General features: G+C 58.6%; 1 protein-coding gene across 1 annotated transcript; it reads left to right on the top strand.

Annotated features, from left to right (window-relative positions):
• Window positions 1–64: 64 nt before the first annotated feature.
• MED24 (mediator complex subunit 24) lies at window positions 65–17,679 on the top strand. Its single transcript, XM_079327955.1, is given in 26 exon segments — window positions 65–415; window positions 2,662–2,744; window positions 3,217–3,255; window positions 4,552–4,625; window positions 5,689–5,912; window positions 6,403–6,514; window positions 7,006–7,156; window positions 7,364–7,477; window positions 8,441–8,488; window positions 8,603–8,685; window positions 9,018–9,104; window positions 9,371–9,482; window positions 10,042–10,184; window positions 10,844–10,881; window positions 11,462–11,544; window positions 12,722–12,900; window positions 12,996–13,095; window positions 13,405–13,580; window positions 14,104–14,332; window positions 14,334–14,369; window positions 14,531–14,712; window positions 14,954–15,047; window positions 15,390–15,489; window positions 16,910–16,987; window positions 17,107–17,255; window positions 17,363–17,679. Coding segments are annotated over 26 exon segments (2,961 nt in total). The 5' UTR covers window positions 65–285; the 3' UTR covers window positions 17,480–17,679.
• Window positions 17,680–18,673: the final 994 nt, after the last annotated feature.

The raw sequence follows: 18,673 nt of genomic DNA, 5'->3' as shown, positions 1-18,673 counted from the left end.
CCCAATCAGCGCGCGGCTTGTTGGCAGGTGCCGCAATGGCGGTGCCCAGGCGCTGAGGGCGGCGCCGGGCCACGGTGAGGGGCGGCGGGACCCGCGGGCACCGGACCTCGGGGGGGCTCCGGGACGCCTCCGAGCTGCCCCAGGCCCGGGGAGCGGGCAGACCCTCAGCTGCGCCCCTCCGAAGCCGCTGGGCCGCTTCCCCGCGCTGCCCGGCCCGCTCTGCCCTGCGCGGCGGGGTCAGCGCTCCGTCCCCCTCGCCTTGAGCTGTCCGTCCGCAGGGTGACCATGAAGGTGGTGAACTTGAAGCAGGCCATCCTGCAGGCCTGGAAGGAGCGCTGGAGCGACTATCAATGGGCCATAAACATGAAGCGGTTCTTCCCCCGCGGAGCCACCTGGGACATCCTCAACTTGGCAGGTCGGGGGGAGGCGGGGGGTTCCCCCTCATTCCTGGGCACACTGGGCTGTTTTGGGGGTCCCCACGCGGATATTGGGGTGTTGCCTCCAGTGTTCTCCCCTTTGGGGTGTAGACAGGGGTATTATGGGGGTCCCTGTTGCATTTTAGGCCCCCCCTTCCCACACTGGTTTTCACGCCAAAATGTCCATTCCCAACCATGTCAGCCCATTCCCAACTGTTCCCCCGCCCTTTTCCCACCCTGCCAGCTCCGTTTTGGGATCCTTCCCTCCTTTTTCCCCATGAAAGGGTTCAGGGGTCAGCACAGCCTGGCTTTTGGGACAAGAGAAGCAGCTTCAAGTTGAGCCAGGAGAGAATTAGGTTGGAAATCAGGAAAAATTCCTTCATTGAAAGGGTGGTTAGGTGTTGGAACAGGCTGTGGTGGAGTTACCATGTGGATGTTGCTCGTGGGTACTTGGGTTAGTGGTTAGATGCTCTTGGAGGTCTTTCCAGCCTTAATGATTTCCCAGTTTCCTGATTCTAGCACTGCACAGGATCCAGGTGCTGCTCCCAAGGCTGCTTCCTAGCCCAATTCAAGGGCATTTCACACAAATCCTGCCAAAGGCTAGGGCTGGTTTAAAGATTTGCCAGGCTCTCCTTCTAATTATAGAAACTTGGTGCTGGGATTTTCCCTGTGCAGAAAGTCCCTGGATAAATAAACAGAGCTGGGGGTTGCTGCTCCAGGGGGTTTAAAGGAACCAGCCCCACACAGGCAGCAGCTCTCACTCCTCTGAGTGTGGTGATCTTTCCTCTGTGGATGTTTTTCCCCTCTCTCCATCCTCCCATTGGATTTTCTGTCAGTGTCTGTCTTTTGTCACACCCTGTCCCCACTGCTGAGCTGGCCCTGCTGGGTTTGTCATCTCTGAGGTGTGGCTGGAGGGGCCAAGTCGAGCTGTGGCCGTGGGGAGATGGATTTGCTCTGGATGGATTTGCTGGGGGTGGGGGTGGTTGGCTCGAGGGCCAGTCCTGCTGCTGCCCAGCTGGTCCCTGGGGCTCCCTGGTGTCTGTTCCCACCCTGGTGGCACCGGCTCCTGCTCTGCTGGCAGCGAGGCCTGCAGGGTGCTTGGCTTGGGCTCATCTGTCTATTCCCAAAAACAGACGCAGAGATGATAATTCCCTGTTATTTCTGCAGGAACGAGTTTCTCCTGGCCCACACTTAGCCAGAGCTTAGTGGCTTCTTTGGGGCAGCTCCTCTGGCAGGAGGGGAAGGAGCCATGTCCCCTTTTCCTTTTGGGAACCACACGGGCAGCATGCTGGCCCTAACTCTGACCATTGTGTGCACACAGGGAGAGCCCATTGCCGAGCTCCTGATGGCTGGAACAGCAGCTCCCTTCCTCACCACAGCCCCTGAAGCTGTCCTTTTCCCAAGCTCATGCCTTTCAGCTTGGAAGTACAAAGGAGGGAAAGCTGGCACGAGGTGCCAGGATCACGGCAGGGCCTGGCAGATCGCTGCTGACATGTCTGCAGCGGGGAGCAGCATGTGGCTGGCTCATGGTGACACTCTGGGATGGGCTGGGGAGGGGACGGCTGCCACCAGCCTTCTGTCCTCATCCCAGACACTGTTGGCCCAGGATTCAGCCTTGGAGCAAGACACAGGGAGTCTCCTGCTCCTGCAATCTGGCAGCAGCTCCTCCTCCTCCTCGACTTTGGGGCGACAACTTCCCACCCGGCTGCTGCTCCCCCTTTTACATCTGGGTGCTCTGACCTACTTGCAGCCTGCACCACAGCCTGGGGCCTGCTCGGGGAGGTGCTTCCTGCACTCTGCCATGGTTCAAATGGGCAATTAAAGGCTTGGCTGAGCAGATGGGACGGGCAGAGCCCCTCAGGCCACCGAGGGCCAGACGGGCAGGGCTGCGCCCAGTGCAGGGGACTGGTGCCCCAAGCTCAGCCCCAGGTGTCGAGGCAAAAGCCACTCGGTGGAGGCTGCAGCAGCCTCCTGGCAAGAAGTGGGAGGGAGGGGAATGTGGAGAGCAACAGCAGCAGTTTTGGGGCTGGAGTGCTCGAAGAGAGCTGTGTTAGCAGGAGGCTGTGTGCTCTGCCTGAATTGTTTACTGGTTTGTGCCCGTCGGGGATTAGAAAGTTGTGGGATTCAGTGAATTTAGGAGAAAACTGGTATGGAATCACTGTGGTTGGTACTGTGGAATTTTGCCAGCTTCCCTGTGGGATGAGGGGAGAACAGTGTGCTGACCTGGGACCCTCTTTCCTTGCAGAGGCTCTCCTGGAGCAGGCCATGATCGGGCCATCCCCAAACCCACTCATCTTGTCCTACCTGAAATACGCCATCAGCTCCCAGGTAAGGACCTGCTGGTGCTTCTGGGGGGTTACCTTGCAGCCTCAGTGAGTTTGGGCAAAGCACGTGGGGTGTTGGTGGTGGGCAGGCACCCCAAATCCCCCACTCTGAGCCTCTCCTGGGCCGGGGCAGTCAGTGGAGGGCTCAGCGCGTGCCCTGGGCAGGGATGTTTCCATAAATAGCCTCTACCATCGCCCAGGGTGGGAATTCTGCCCCCCAGAGCCTCTGCACTCGCTGTGAGCTCCACGCTTTCATATCCTGGCATTTAATATCGCCTAAAGTTTGTGTGAAACACATCAGTGATCACCTAAAAATGTCTGTTTGGATTTGTGCCGGGTCAGCGCCCCGGCCCCGGCCCTGTCTGCGGTGACAGGCAGCGGGGCCATGCCCTGACCTTGCCGTTCCTCAGCAACGAGCACGGTGCTGGCACACAGCCCCTGTGACACCGCTCTTGTTTTGGCTTTCTGTGTTGTAGATGGTGTCTTATTCCACGGTGCTGACGGCCATCAGCAAGGTACGGCTCTGGCAGGTGCTCTCAGAGGTTTCACTCTTCACCCACGAATCCCTTTCCCTCCCCACAGCTCCCACCAAATATAGGTCAAGTGGAAAAGCGACGTCCTGGGCTGAGTCAGCAGCGGGCAGCCAGCATGGATTAGCTCCCGAGCCTTTCCGTGTCCCCCTGGGGATGGGCTGCTGCGGGTCCCAGGGGGTTTTGGGGGTGTGAGTGCCTGGTCCCTCTGCCCTGGGGGGCCTGGCAGGCTCCTGGCCTGTGTGTAACCTCATCCCAACCGCCGGAAACCACATCCCACTGCAGCCGGCGGCGCTGGCAGCGCTCTGGGGATCAGAGCTGGCCCTGGAGGAGCTGCCAGGCCTGGGCTGTGCGGCTGCAGCCACACACCACGCTCAGCTGTGGCTTCCCATGGCTGCTTCTGTGGGGATACTGAGCACCCTCCATGGCTGCCTCTGCTTGGTGTCAGCAAGTCCCTCACAGGCTATGACAGACCCACCACTCTCTTCTTGTCAGGGTCACCTCAGGGCCCTACTCAGGGTGACCAAAGGAGGAATGATTTCAGGGAGAATGATTTCCCCCGTTGTTGTTATGGGGGATGGGAGAAGAACGCTGCTGGCAGTCAGCAATGAAAATTTTGGAGGTTTGCAGGTTGAGCTCAGAGTTGTGCCTTGAAGCCCTGGCAAAGTGGGGACCCCTCTAGCGGTCCCAGCGCCGATTTGGGGGGGAGGATAGAGCAGAGCCCAGCCCAGCTCAGCTCCGAAGGGCTCGGGCTCGTTGCTGTTACCCGGTGCCGAGTCGCAGCCCGTTCGGAGGGGCGGGCACAGCGCTGACCTTGACAGCCGAGCCTTCCTCCTTCAGCGCAGCGTGGGCCCAGCGCGGAGCTGCGGGCAAGCTCCGGCCCGGCGGGGCTCCCCATCTGCTGCGGGAGGAGGCGGGGGAGCCGCGCTTCTGCTGCCCCCCGCCCCCAGCCCCGCGGCCGGCCGGGCTGTTGGCGCTGCCAGCCTCAGCCAGCCGGGGGTGGGCAGGGGGCTGGCGTCCGGCCACCAGCGCAGCGCAGCCCCGGCCTGAGGCCGCGGAGAAAACCCAGCCCCGGCCCTGCTGCCGCGGCATCACCGCCTTTCACCACTCCGGGAGGGCACGACCTGGCCGACAGACGGCCCTGACCTACTTCTCATTCAAGTGGCTTCTGGGCAGCTGCCAGTGGGAGTGTCCTGCGGCCGCAGAGCCTGGCCCGGCCCTGGAGGAAGGGCTTGAGCTTGTGTCAGCCCCCATCTGTGTCTCTGTGTTCCCCTGCTCTAGTTCGATGACTTCTCCCGGGATTTGTGTGTCCAGTCGCTCTTGGAGATCATGGACATGTTCTGTGACCGCCTCAGGTACTGTGTGATGTTCCAGGGCTGCCATCTCTGCCTGGCTGTGCCATGGGCAGAACCAGGAACCAGCAGAGCCTGGGACTCCTGTCTGATCCCAGGATACTCACCCTGGCAGGGGAAGGCAGGTTCCCCCTCTGGTTCTGTGTCTGTTACCAAGTTGCTGCCACATGAGTGCCAGCTCAGGGACAGCAGAGGGAATCCAAACCCCACCAGCTTTGTGGGAAGCTGCTGGAAATCCCCCTATTCTGGGATAAACCTCACCGTGGTTTTCCTGCCCACTTTAGGTAGATGGGATGGGTGTAAGACCCGTGGTCTGAGGGTCTCTATTTCCTTTCCCTCTGCACCTTCCCAGGCCCTGGATGCTGTGTCCTGCTCTGGTCCTGCCTGTGCTGCCCCAGGCACTGCCTTGTTTTTTCCCTTTATGCTCTTCCGCTGGTGTTGCAGGACCCAGGGGAGTCCAGACAATTCAGGCCACAAAAACTTTTTTAGAAAGCTCAGAAATCTTCCTGTTAACCCCTGACAGCCTCTTCTGGGAGGCAGGAGCGTGTGGCAGGGACAGTGGGAGGAGAAGGAGGATGAGGAAGGCTCTTCAATGAGATGAAATGAAGTAGGAGCAATGAATATGCATCAGTGGCAGATGTTGACAAGGAGCTGTCGCTGGCCAACTGCAGGGCTAGTCCTTAATCCTCTCCTGCCTGCTCTGATCCCCTGCTTAATTTGATCAAAACTTCTGGCCCTGATGATTTGTGCATCAGGAGGGGAAAGCATTCACCTCTCGCAGTGCACTGATCAATGCTGAGCCTCTCTTAGCAAGATAATTTGATTAAAAGCTTGGAAAGTTTCCCTGTAGTGGAGAGGCCAGCAAAGATGCTGCATGGTGGGGGGTGGGGGTGTCTCCTTCCCCCTGGCACAGCGGGAATGCTGGTGGGACGAGCAGGTTGGGATCTGCAGCAGAGGAGTGGGCTGGGAGCGTGGCACCTGCTTTTGGGTTCCCCAACCTAGCCAGTGTCCGTGCCTCAGTTTCTACACACACAGTGAACATATTCCCCCTTCTGTCCTGTCCCAGCTGCCACGGCAAGGCCGAGGAGTGCATCAGCCTGTGCCGGGCGCTGCTCAGTGCGCTCACCTGGCTGCTGCGCTGCGCCGCCTTCTACGCCGAGAAGGTGAAGGAGCCGCTGGAGCAGGCGGCGGCAGAGAACCAGCTCAAGATGTGCCTGGAGAGGCTGGAGAAGATGCTCAGCAGCACCAAGAACCGTGCCCTGATCCACATTGCCAAGCTGGAGGAGACATGTATGTCCCTGCCCCTCGTGCTGGCCCTGGAGAGATGTCATTGCCACCTCTCCCTTCCCCCTGCCCGGCTCCTGCCGCATTGTCCCTGCGGCTCCAAGCCTATCCATCTTGCAGCCCTGTTGCTGTAACTGTCTCCTCCCTGGCTCTGTGCCACTCTCTGCCCCCTCCCCTCTGTGCTGCCCTTGGAAGAGGAGCAGAATTGATGTGAAGGCTGCATGAGCTGTTTCTGGGTGCGTGGCAAGCCCTGTGCTCTGACAGCCTGGCACAGCCCCACACCTTCATCTGTGCCTGTGTCTGGCCAGGAAGCTGTGCCAGGCTGGGCTTGGGGTAGGACCTGCTGGAAGTACAGTCTCCTGGGTTGGGCTTGCATCACCAGTGGGGACTCTCAGCCTCTTCAGCCCATCTGGGCTGCTGTAGGCCTTGGAACTGGCCTGCTTAGTTTCCCCATGTGCCACTGTTTCCTTGCTGAATCCCTGCCTTCCCTCCCCAGCCTCCTGGAGCACTGTGGAGCAGTCCCTTGTCAAGCTGGGAGAGAACCTGAACAACCTTGGCAGCTCCCCGCTGCGGAGCCAGGCTGATGACTGCGTGTCCCTCATCAAAAGGTGGCTGTGTGCTGCTGTTCCATGGGCTCAGGGGGAAAAATGGGTCTGAGCCCATTGGCCCCACTCTGAGTCCCCCAAACTCCCTGCTCTGAGGACTGAGAGACTCCTGCCTCCCTCCACACTGCCTCCCTGCTTCCCTGTCCCTTCCCAGCTCAGATCCCTGCTCCAGCAGGAGCTGTCCAGAAGAGAGAGGACAGAGCTAGTGGTGACCTGTTGCAGAAAAGTCTTACCCAGGGGTTGCTCCTCTGGTGACCCTGAGACCTTTTACTATCCCTCAGCTGCTCTGGCCACACCAGGAGCCAGTGTCCCTGCTCTGAATTCCCCTGGAATTGCTCCCAGGGCCTGAGGGCTTGGCTGTGCTAGGTGTTCCAGTGTCCTGCCCCAGGGCAGCAAAGGTCAGGGGTTTGGCCAGGGAATGGGAGTGGGACAGGAGGAGCAGGAATCTGTCCCTGCAGGGCTCCAGTGACCCTGGGCTGTCCTCTTCCACCCAGCATCCCCACCATGCTCTCAGTCCACTCAGAGCAGCTGAACAAGACAGGCTTCCCCACTGTGCACGCCGTGGTGCTGCTGGAGGGCACCATGAACCTCACAGGAGAGACCCAGCCACTGGTGGAGCAGCTGATGATGGTGAAGAGGATGCAGGTACAGAAGTGACAGTGTGTTCTGCTCAGGCAGCCTGGGGCTGTGGGGCCACAGCTCTGTGCCATGTGCCTTGCCTGTGCTGGTCCTGGTCCAGAGGAGCAGTGGGAGCCCATCAACACCTCTGCAGGGGTTCAGGGTTTGGCTGTGTTGGGGGATGTGCTTTGCTGCCAGCCCAGCACTGGGACGGTTTGTGTGTGTGCCCCACAGCGCATCCCCTCCCCTCTCTTCGTGCTGGAGATCTGGAAGGCCTGTTTTGTGGGCCTCATCGAGTGTCCTGAGGGCACAGAGGAGCTCAAGTGGACAGCCTTCACCTTCCTGAAGGTAAGGCCCAGCCCCAGCACTGAGTCCCTGCTGCTGCTGCTGCCCTTTCCCTGCAGGTCTGGCTCCTGCTGAGCCATGAGCTCTGCCAGAGCAATCAGCTCTTCTCTCTTGCAGTGTGCCTCTTGGGGTGCCCACACCCCACAGTGTGTCCCTCACCCCACAGTGTGTTCTTTGGGATGCCTTCCAACCCCAAAATCTGGGTATTTCAGCCCAAAAATCCTGGGGATTTTAGCCCCAAAATATTGGGAATTTTATGACTCAAACCCTTGGAATTCTGGCCCCAAAAACCTGGGGATTCCATGCTTAGAACTCTCAGAATTTCAGCCTAAAAATCTTGGGAATTTTAGCTCCAGAATCCTGGGAATTTCAGCCACAAAACTCAGGGAATTTCAGTCCCAAAATCTGGGTTATTCTGCCCTAAAAACCTAGGAATGTCAGCCCCAAAACTCTGGAAATTTTGGCCTCAAAATCCTAGAATACCCAGCTCTAAAGCCCAGGAATTTCAGCCCCTCAGGATGCCCCTTGGGATGCCCCCACACCCAAAATATCTCCCTTAGGGTGTTTCACACCCCACAATATGCCCCCCACACTCCTCACAATGTGTTCTTCAAGATGCCCCCACTCCCCACAATGTGTCCCTTGGCGTCCATCCCATCTGAGCCCTTCTGTCACCCACTGGGCATCAGCTTTGCTGTCATGGGCTTCCCTTCAGCCCAGCCTCATTTTGTTTGGCAGAGTGAGTTTTCCTGAGATGTTGTGGGGAAAGTGTGGCTCCAGGTGATGGTGGAAGGACACCATGGAGGGGAACAGGGGCACAAAGTCCCCCTGCTCCAGAAATGCTGCTTTCCTGGGGTTGGGAGAACAGCTGTGTGCAGCTGTGTTGGTGTGGGCTGGTGCTGCTGGGGGGTCCCAGCTGTGGAATGGGGTCTGCCCTCACAGCACTCTGTGCCCTGTGTCTTTCAGATGCCCCAAGTGCTGGTTAAACTCAAGAAGTATCCTCAAGGGGACAAGGTGAGATGGGAGGGTCTGTATGTGTCAGGATGGTGCTGGTCCTAAGAACCTTCCCTGATGGAGCAGGTGGGAGCAGGGGGAGGTGAGCTAAGTGCCTGGCTTTGTGTTCTTCAGGATTTCACTGAGGATGTGAACTGTGCCTTTGAGTTCCTGCTGAAGTTGACCCCTCTGCTTGACAAAGCTGACCAGCGCTGCAAGTGAGTGCTCACCATGGCCAGAGCTGCCATGTAGCCACATGCCACAACCACCCTGTCCTCAATGTGGGGTGCTGGGGCAGCTTCTGGCAGGGCTGGCTTAGTTTCTGATCCCATTTCTTCTTATGAGGACTTGCTGCTGCCACATAAGTGAGGCAGTGAGTGTGTGACAGCTGAGTCACATGTGTGACACCCAGAGCTGCTCTGGACCCTGCAGCACCCTTGGAGGGGTGGGACAGGGCCAGGAGGGCAGCTCATGAGTCCCCCTGCCCTGTGGCACTGTCTGGGTGACAGGAATTCTGTCCTTGGGGCTACAACTCTCCTCTCTCTTGCAGCTGCAACTGCATGAGCCTGCTCCTGCAGGAGTGCAGCAAGCAGGGGCTGCTCTCTGAGGCCAACATGAACAACCTCATCGACAAACGGTACAGCCAAGCCTGGCAAACCACAGAAGTGGGACTGGGGAACCTGGTTTTGGGGGGAGCATGAGGAGTTGACACTGAGACATGGCAGCCTGGGGGGACAGGATGCTGATTTTGGGACAGTCTGGGTACAGGCAGAGTCTGTCCCATCAGAGAGGCAGCTGGTGGTGGCCTGAGGCAGTGGCTGTCCCTTGAGGGTGTCAGTGGGTGAAGGGAGGGAGGCAGAGTGATGGATTCCTACACACTGGCCCTTCTTTGGGGTCCCCCAGGGCTGCAGACAAGGAAAACTCTCCGTCCCTGAAATCAGCTGAGAATGCCAACATCCAGCCAAACCCTGGGCTCATCCTGAGGGCTGAGCCCACTGTCACCAACATCCTGAAGGTGAGTGCTGTTCTGCAGCCATGCTGTGCTGCCTGGGCTCAGGCCTGGAGCCCTTTGCCAGCAGCATTGGTCTAACCAGGCAGCCAGGGCAGCTGGGAGGTGCCTGATTTCCCCCTGCCCTGGGGTGGAGTAGTGGAGGAATCACTGGAGCCTTGCTGCTCCATTGTGGAGATGAGGAGCTCCCCTCCTCCTTCCCAGGAAGCTGGAGGAGCTGTCAGGTGACATGTCATCAGTGCCAGCAGCCTGAGCCCAGCCAGCTCTGCCCATCCTGCTCAGCTGCTCCCTGTGTGCATCTCCCCTGTTCCCTGGGGACTCCCCATGTCCCTGTGTCACTCTGCTTGTTTTGCTTCTACTGAGTGACAGGGGATGTTTTTCTGCTGGTGGCAGGGGCTCAGAGGTCTCTATCCTACCTCTCCCAAATCCAGCAGGTCCCTGCTCCTCAAGGTCTCAGGGACAGCTCTTGCAGCAGATCAGCTCTGTACCCCAAAAGCTGGATTTTGCTGCTGCTCTGTAGCACGTTCCCCATTATTTCCCTTTCCCCTTACTTTTTTGCTTGTAGACCATGGATGCAGATCACTCCAAGTCCCCTGAGGGCCTGCTGGGGGTCCTGGGTCACATGCTGTCTGGGAAGAGTCTGGACTTGCTGCTGGCAGCAGCAGCAGCCACTGGGAAGCTGAAATCCTTCGCTCGGAAGTTTGTCAAGTGAGTGTCCATGTGAGTGGCACTGTCACTGGTGACCAGGGGGCTGGGGGGAACAGGCAGCCCCCTAAATTGCCCCCTAGACAGGGCTGCATGTGCCTCTGGCCCTGTGGGGCACTGGGGAGGGCTGAGATCTGCACCCCATCTTTGCCTCTGCATGAACAGGACACAGAATTGGAGCCAGGTTGGTCTGGGGGTGCTCAAAAAACTGAAGGATGTGGCAGAGCCTTGGACCCAGGGCAATGTGACCCTGCCTGGTGCAGACACATGTGTCCTGCTTAGTGCACAAGCACCAGCACACACCTGGGGCTGTGTGATGGGCTCCCCCAAGGTGGCTTGACCCAGCCTTGGGGTGCATGGGGCCTATTTGGGGACCTGTGCTCCAAAACACCCACAGGGTTGGCTCTGGACTGAGCCCATTGGTGTGGGGTGAGCAGTGTGGCTGGACCTGTGTGGCCACAGAGAGCAGAAAGAGGGAAAAGATGACTTGTCCCTGTGGTGCTGGAGGGTGTCTACAGAGCTGGGCCTTGCATCTGCTGCCCCTCTGTGCTGGGATGGTTTGGGGGGGGGGTCTGCAGGCCAGGCAGTCCCCTCCTTGTCTCAAGGTTGGGAATTGTCTGGTTGGAGTGACAATGCTGTGCTGCCACTTTCTGCCCCTCCAGGCTGAATGAATTCACCAAGCAAATCACTGGAGAAATCTGTAAGTGTGTGTGTGTGGGGTGATGGGAGCTGTGCCCCCCCTGCTGCCCATGCTGGGATTCTCTGGGGCCTGGCTGCATTTAACTGGGACTGGAGCAAGCTGAGCTGTGCCAGGCCCCACTGGGGGTGTGGCAGGGAGGGGGCCATGTGCCAGCAGGGATCTGAGCTCCTGGGGACACACTGCCTTCATGTCCATCCCAAATCTGGGGTGTTCCTTGGGCTGCCTCTCCCCAGCTGAGCCTGAGGGCCCCTTGGCTCCCTCCCTGGAAGGGGTGATGTGTCAGCACAGCCCAGATAAGGATTCTGAGTCCGTGTGATGAAACTTGCAGAGTGCTCTGACCTTCCATGGTGATGGGGGCCCCACTTGGGCTGAGGCTGCCCAGAGGGAGGCCAGAGCTGCTCTGGGGGCTCAGGCAGAGGCTGATGAGGTGGGGAGAGGCACTTGGCACATCCCCTTATTCACACAGAAGCACCGAGGGGGGCTAGAAAAGCTGTGTGGGGCCCCCCACACTCATGGGGTTCTGCTTTCCTCCTTCTGCTGAGGTCACAGAGCCTCAAGGTTTTTATTTCTCCTCCTTCAGCCAAGAGTGGCCCAGTCCGGGCTCTGCTCTTTGACATCTCCTTCCTCATGCTGTGCCATGTGGCCCAGACCTATGGCTCAGAGGTAAGGGTGCTCTGAGGGGATGAGAGGGTGGGACTGGATCCTGTGAGGGAGGGGAAGGATGAGGCTGGAATCCAAGAGTGGCTCTCACCCTGCCAGCTCAGCTGCTGCACTGCTGCAGCCTATCAGCCTCCTCTAGTGGCCAGCCTGCCACTGTCACCACTGTCCCTCCTGTTCCTGCAGCCACTTCATAGCCCAGGGCACAGCACACAGTGCCTGTCACTGGAAATCTGTCCCTGGGGCTCTCTGGGTGCCAGGTGATGGAGCAGGACTGGCTGTCCCCTACCTGAGGACTCGTGCTCCATTGATGGGGGTGGGATTAGTGGGAATGTTGCTTCCAATGGACTTAGAGCTTACCAGACTGCTCCCAGTTTGCCTCTCCAGTTTGGCACTGGTTGCCTGGAGGGTTGCATGGCCAGGCAGTGTCAGCCCTCCCCATCCAAGGAGGAACTCACAGCCCTGCTCAGGAAACAGCACTTTGGTTGCATGAAAATTTTCCAGGTTTCTGTGTGTGTTGGGAGGCGAAATGATACTGAAACTCTGGGAATGCAGGGGGGGGGAGAGAAGGGTCCTGCCCAGCCCTGGGAGCAGGGAGAGGGGACCAGGCAGGGAAAGATGTGCCCAGGGCTGTCCAATGAGATCTCATCCTCCCCCTCCCAGCTCTGCAGCTTCCCTGCCCAGCTGCTGCTGAACAGATGTGCAAAGCTTTTTTGGACAAAAATAGTGTCCCCTGGGTGACACAGGCTGAGGAGAGGAAGTGATGTGTGGGGTTCCCAGCTCATGGCCCCCACAGGACCCTCCCAGCTGGGTTATGTGACCCCAACCCCAGGGATTCTATGGGGCCTGACGGGGTGGGGGGACAGGAGACCTGATTGAGCCAGACACAGTGACCCTGTGGCCACACTCACAGCTGGCCTGGCATCTCTCCTCTGATCTGGGCTGTGTTCTGCTGGGGAAACCCTGGTATTGGGGGAAACCACAGCCCACAGAGGGGAAACCAGTGCCCTACTGGGGCCTGACCAGTGGCTGTCTCTCCCTCCAGGCCACAGGGCGGCGCTGTTCCCATAGCCATGAGCACCCCGGGGTGGGGGACAGACCTCAGAGTGGGGGACAGACCTCAGAGTGGGGGTTTCCAGCAGGACCCCTGTGGGATGCAGACCTCCTGCTGGTTCCTTTCCAGGTGATCCTGTCAGATTCCAACCCTCCAGGCGAGGTGCCTTTCTTTGAGACCTGGATGCTGACCTGCATGCCCGAGGAGGGGAAGATCCTCAACCCCGACCACCCCTGCTTCCGCCCAGAGTCCACCAAGGTGGAGTCCCTGGTTGCCCTCCTCAACAATTCCTCTGAGATGAAGCTGGTGTAAGAGCCCACTCATGTGCCCACCCTGCCATGAGCCCCCAGCCCAGCTCCCCTGGCCCCACAGGTGTGTCTGAATCCCCATCTTGCCCCCACAGGCAGATGAAGTGGCATGAGGTATGTCTGAGCATCTCAGCTGCCATACTGGAGATCCTCAATGCCTGGGAGAATGGAGTCCTCACCTTTGAGTCGATCCAGGTAGGGCTGGTGGGGGGCACAGGGGAGCTGTTCTGTTCCTGAGGGTCCAAAGCTCTGGGGTATCCTGTTCTCCTGCCCTGATCACTCTGGCAGCTGTCTTGGAGCTTGCTGTGACTTGAAAGTGGGAAACTGATGTGGCTCTAGCCCCTTGTTCCTGCTGCAAACTGCCCTGTGTGTGGGACTGGCAGGGATAGTGTCACCCAGAGAGGAGAGAAGGGCTTGGACTCTGCAGCTGAGACCCACAGCCCTAGGAGGTGATGGCTGTGCATCCACCTGGCCGTGCTCATCCTCTGCTGTCTCCTCTCCTAGAAAATCACAGACAACATCAAGGGGAAGGTGTGCAGCATGGCAGTGTGTGCCGTGGCCTGGCTGGTGGCCCACGTGCGCATGCTGGGCCTGGACGAGCGGGAGAAGTCTCTGCAGATGATCCGGCAGCTCGCCACGCCCCTGTACGGGGAGAACACGCTGCAGTTCTACAACGAGCGGTGAGCTGGGCCCACGGGGCTGCTCCTGCCCTGCTGCCACTTCCAGTGCCACCCCTCCTGCCCTGCTTTCCCTTTTCCACTCCTGCTGCTGTGCCCTGTCCTGCCCTGCTTCCCCTTTTCCACTCCTGCCCTGCTTCTGCTTCCCAGTGCCATGGCCTCCTGCCCCAGTTTCATTTTCAGTGCCATTGTCTCCTGCCCTTCTTCCTCTTCCCAGCACCATGCCATCTTCCCTGTTTCTGTTTCCCAGTGCTGTGCTGTCTTCTGCCCTGCTTCCACTTCCCTGGTGCTGCGTAATCTCCTGTTTCCATTTCCTCGTCCCATGCCATTTCCTGCTTAACTTACACCTCCCAAGCCATGCCATCTCTGCCCTGCTGTCCCTTCCCATTGCTGTGCCATTCCCTGCCCTGCTGTCCCTTCCCATTGCTGTGCCATTCCCTGCCCTGCTGTCCCTTCCCATTGCTGTGCCACTCTCTGCCCTGCTGTCCCTTCCTGGTGCCCACCTGATGCCATCTCTCTGCCTCAGCGTGGTGATCATGAGCTCCATCCTGGAGCACATGTGTGCAGATGTCCTGCAGCAAACAGCCACACAGATCAAGTTCCCTTCCACTGGCATGGACACCATTCCCTACTGGAATCTTCTGCCCCCCAAGAAGCCCATCAAGGAGGTGCTGACCAGTGTGTTCACCAAGGTGCTGGAGAAGGGCTGGGTTGACAGCCGCTCCATCCACATCTTCGACACCCTGCTGCACATGGGGGGGGGTCTACTGGTTCTGCAACAACCTGGTCAAGGTATGAAGGGGCAGGAGGGACCCCTAGTGCTGGGTGGGGTGCTGAGGCCAGGCCTGATGGGTGTAGTTCCCAGCGTGCTGGGTGTCCCTGGGCTGGGTGCTGGGACAGTTCTGGCACTGGAGGGGAGTGGGGCAGGCCCACCTCTCCCCCCTGCCCTGCAGGAGCTGCTGAAGGAGACTCGGAAGGAGCACACACTGAGGGCTGTGGAGCTGCTCTATGCCATCTTCTGCCTGGACATGCAGCAGCTGACACTGACACTGCTGGGCCACATCCTGCCCAACCTGCTGACAGATTCCTCCAAGTGGCACACCCTCATGGACCCCCCTGGGAAAGCCCTGGCCAAGTAAGACCCCAGACTAATGGAGACTGTCTCCATGAGGCCTGTTTGGGGAGATGGGGGGGATGGAGTGTGCTGGGATGAGGATCCCAGATGCTCAGATCCCACTCTGGCTTTGGCACTGGCAGCAGTTCCTACTCTGCTCCCCATTTCCTGCTGTGCCCTGAGGAGAAGGAAGCTGCTGTGTCCCACACCCTGTTGTCAGGTGGGCTGGCAGCATCTGGCTGTGTCCCTGCTCTGTCCCCAGGCTCTCTGTTTGGTGTGCCCTGAGCTCCTACTCCTCCCACAGCAAGGTCCAGGCCTCGGCCCGGCAGAAGAAGAGACACCGGGAGGACATCGAGGTGGGTCTGGATGGAGCAGGGCTTGGCTGGGGGCTCTCTGTGCCCAAAAGCAGCAGTGGCTGGGCAAGATGAGGGTGGCAGGAGTGGGTGGGCAAAGCCACACTCCCTGCCCAGATTTTCTGGGTTCTCTAAGGCCTTCCAACCTTAAAATTCAGGATTCTCCCTTCTGTTGTCTGGGCAAGGGGCTGTAATGAGCTGGTCAGCACTTGTCCAGCTCAGACTGGGGTGCTCTGGGTGAGCAGAGATGAGATCCTGGGCCATGGGGCTGTGCAGAGCCCTGGGTGGGTCACCAGCCCTGTGCAGGGTGAGGGGCTGGTGGGGCTGACCCCCCTCTCCCCCCAGGATTACATCAGCCTGTTTCCACTGGATGACACACAGCCCTCCAAGCTCATGCGGCTGCTGAGCTCCAACGAGGAGGATTCCAACATCCTCTCCAGCCCCAGTAAGTGCAGGAGGGGAGGAGGGATGGCTCCACTGCCTCACTCCCTTTTGGCTGTATTTGCACAAAACCCCTTCCTTTCCCAAAGGGGCTGGGTGAGGATTTAGTGCTCTTGAATTTTTTTTGAGTTATCTTAGAGTTTTTACATTTGGGAAAACCAATTTCTTATTTTTTCTAATCAGAACAGCTTAAAAGGATGACATTACACCTTCCTTTCATGCTAGTGTCCCCACACCCGAGGAGCTCAGGGGGGGCTTTGTGTCCCTCCAGCCACTCATCATGGGACCACAGCTGGAGGTGACATTCCTGATTTCTGGGGTCAAATCCTGACATTCCAGTGCTGTTAGCAAGACTGCAGCAGAGTGGATGAGGCCCCTGGTCACATCTGTGTCCCTGTAGTGTCATGGGTTGCAACAGCTCCAGCGGGGGATTTGCTGGGGGTGTCCATGTCCTGCCCAGTGGGTGCTGTCACATAAATTGTCCACACTCCTGGGCAGTGAGTCAGGACATTCTCAGGTCATTGTTTCTCCCCTTATCCCAAATTACTTTCTGTATTAGTTTTCGACACATCCATTGACCTTCGGTTTCAGTTGGTTTCATTACTGTTGAAATATGGGCTTTTCCCTTTATTTCACTTATCTTCTTTTACCTCCTGAGGCAGTCCCACCTCTTCCCAGTGACATTTAGGACTTTTTTGGGCTATTTGCTGCAGTGATGTGGAAATGCTGCTTCCTGCAGCCACCATCTAACTCATGTGATTCCATGAGAAAAGTGTGGGAGGGCTTTCTTTTTCTGGTGAGCATCCTCAGAGCAGCACAAGGTGGATCCTGCAGATTTGGGCAGGGACTGTGGGGTGTGCACAAGAGCCTTCCCAAGGAAATTCTCATCCTGTTGGAGCAGACCTGACCCCGTTCTTCCCACAGGAGTGCCCAGTGCTGCTTCACAGCTGTGATCAGCTCAGTCCTCCTGGACTGTCCCAGGATTTGCTGCTAGATTTGGACATGCCTCAGCTCTGATAGCTGGACTGTGCCCTGACAGTGAGATAAAAGGGCTGCTGTGCAGCTGTTGAACATCTGGCTTGCACACAGGATGTGCAGTGTGTGTCACTGCTGTTCTCCTCCACTCCTGATGGTGACACCATGTATCACACCCCAAAAGCAGCTTGGGAAACCTGCCTGGGCTCTGTGTGGGCTGGCAGAGGGGACAGGGATGGGACAGAGACCATCTGTGCTGTGTTTCTGGGGTGCCCTGCTAGCACAGACTCTGTTGGGTGCAGGGGGGGCCTAAACCTCTTCTGCTCCACAGAGTTGCCTCATGGCAAAGCCCCTCCCAGAGCTGGGTGACCTCAAGTGGCCAGAGCTGGCCAGCATGGGCATGTTGGCTGAGCCAGGGAGGCTGTTGCTGACTCTGTTCCTGCCCACAGATCGCTCCATGAGCAGCTCACTCTCTGCCTCCCAGCTGCACACTGTCAGCATGAGGGACCCTCTGAACCGAGTGCTGGGTAAGGTGGGGATGGGTCTGTGGGGTCACATCCAACCACTGGACACCAGTGGGAGGTTCAGGCCACCCTCAGCCTCCCAGAAGTGTCCTGATTGTTGCTCTCTCTCCCTGCACCCACAGCAAACCTCTTCCTGCTCATCTCTTCCATCCTGGGGGCCAAGACTGCTGGCACCCACACCCAGTTTGTCCAGTGGTTCATGGAGGAGTGTGTGGAGTGCCTGGAGCAGGGCAGCCGTGGCAGCATCCTCCAGTTCATGCCCTTCACCATGGTGGGTCCAGCAGCTGTGACACCCCTGTCCCTGCTTGGGACAGAGTCCCACAGGATGGGCCCATCCCAGCCTCCTGGTGACACTGGTGCTTCTCTGTCTCTGGGCAGGTTTCAGAGCTGGTGAAGGTGTCCACCATGTCCAGTCCCAAAATTGTCCTGGCCATCACTGACCTCAGCCTGCCCCTGGGCCGCCGTGTCGCCGCCAAGGCCATCGCTGCGCTGTGAGCGGGGCTGCTCTGACCACAGGCATCCCTGAGGAGCCCAGGGAGCTCCTGGTGCTCTGGGTGGCTGGGATGGCCTCTGTCACTGCAGCAGCTGCTGCTCAGCACACAGAGCCATCTCCTTGCTCTGCCTCATGGTGCTTTTCAGACTGGGACACCGCCGAATTTTTTTTTATTCTATAAATCAATCCTTTTGTACAACCAGCTTTTGCCTCATCTACATTTGGAGTCCTGGGACTCACCAAAACCCCTTGAATCTTGGGGTGATGGGGAGCCAGTGGCCAAGCCCTGTGCTGGGCAGGAGGGGAAATCTCCCTCACCCTGTTCAGGAGCTGAGAGTGGGTGGTGGGCTGCCTGTGATGCTCTGACTGGAGCAGGCACTGCACTGGGTGGGGCAGGGATGCTTCCCTGCTGTGCTGTCAGCCACAAGCAGGGCCTTGTTGGGAATTCTGCCACATGAGTGTGAGTTTTTGTTGGAATTCCTCTGCATGAGTGAGTTCTTGTTGGAATTCCTTCCCATGAGTGTGAGTTTTTGTTGGGATTCCTCCCCATGAGTTCAGTCTGCAGTGAGCAGGGCACGGGCACTGGGTGAGTAACTGTGGCCTTGCTAGCACCACACTGGCCTCGTGCTGGGACAGGCTCCCCTGGGACACATGAGTGTGAGTTTTTGTTGGAATTCCTCTCCATGAGTGAGTTCTTGTTGGATTTCCTTCCCATGAGTGTGAGTTTTTGTTGGGATTCCTCCCCATGAGTTCAGTTTGCAGTGAGCACGGCACAGGCACTGGGTGAGTAACTGTGGCCTTGCCAGCACCACACTGGCCTCGTGCTGGGACAGGCTCCCCTGGGACTGTCCCCACACCCTGCTGCTCCAGCAGTGAGTCCTCCCAGAGCTGTCATGAACTCCTGTCCACCAAGGTTGCACCTCTGCCCCTTCACTGGTGTTGACTCACAAGAAAGGGGAAAGCAGGGCCAGCAGGCACCAGCCCTTCCCTCAGGGCACTGTGACTCCAGAGCCACTCCTGGGGCAGGGCTGTGCCTCTGCCCTCCTCGGCACCAGTGGGGTTCCCAGCCCTGTTTTGGGAGCTCTGAAGGGAGATGGGGCAGAGGGAGAGTGATCCTGGAGTGGTGCTGCAGGAGTTGGGTCAGTGCTGGCCAGGGAAGAGGCAGTGGGACAGTGACTCAGGGCTGGGCTGACCCC

This window comes from Erithacus rubecula (genome assembly GCF_903797595.1).
Source record: "Erithacus rubecula genome assembly, chromosome: 27".
NCBI classification, from domain to species: domain Eukaryota; kingdom Metazoa; phylum Chordata; class Aves; order Passeriformes; family Muscicapidae; genus Erithacus; species Erithacus rubecula.
Note: the sequence above shows the minus strand (reverse complement) of the source record. Positions and strands in the feature narration are given on the sequence as shown.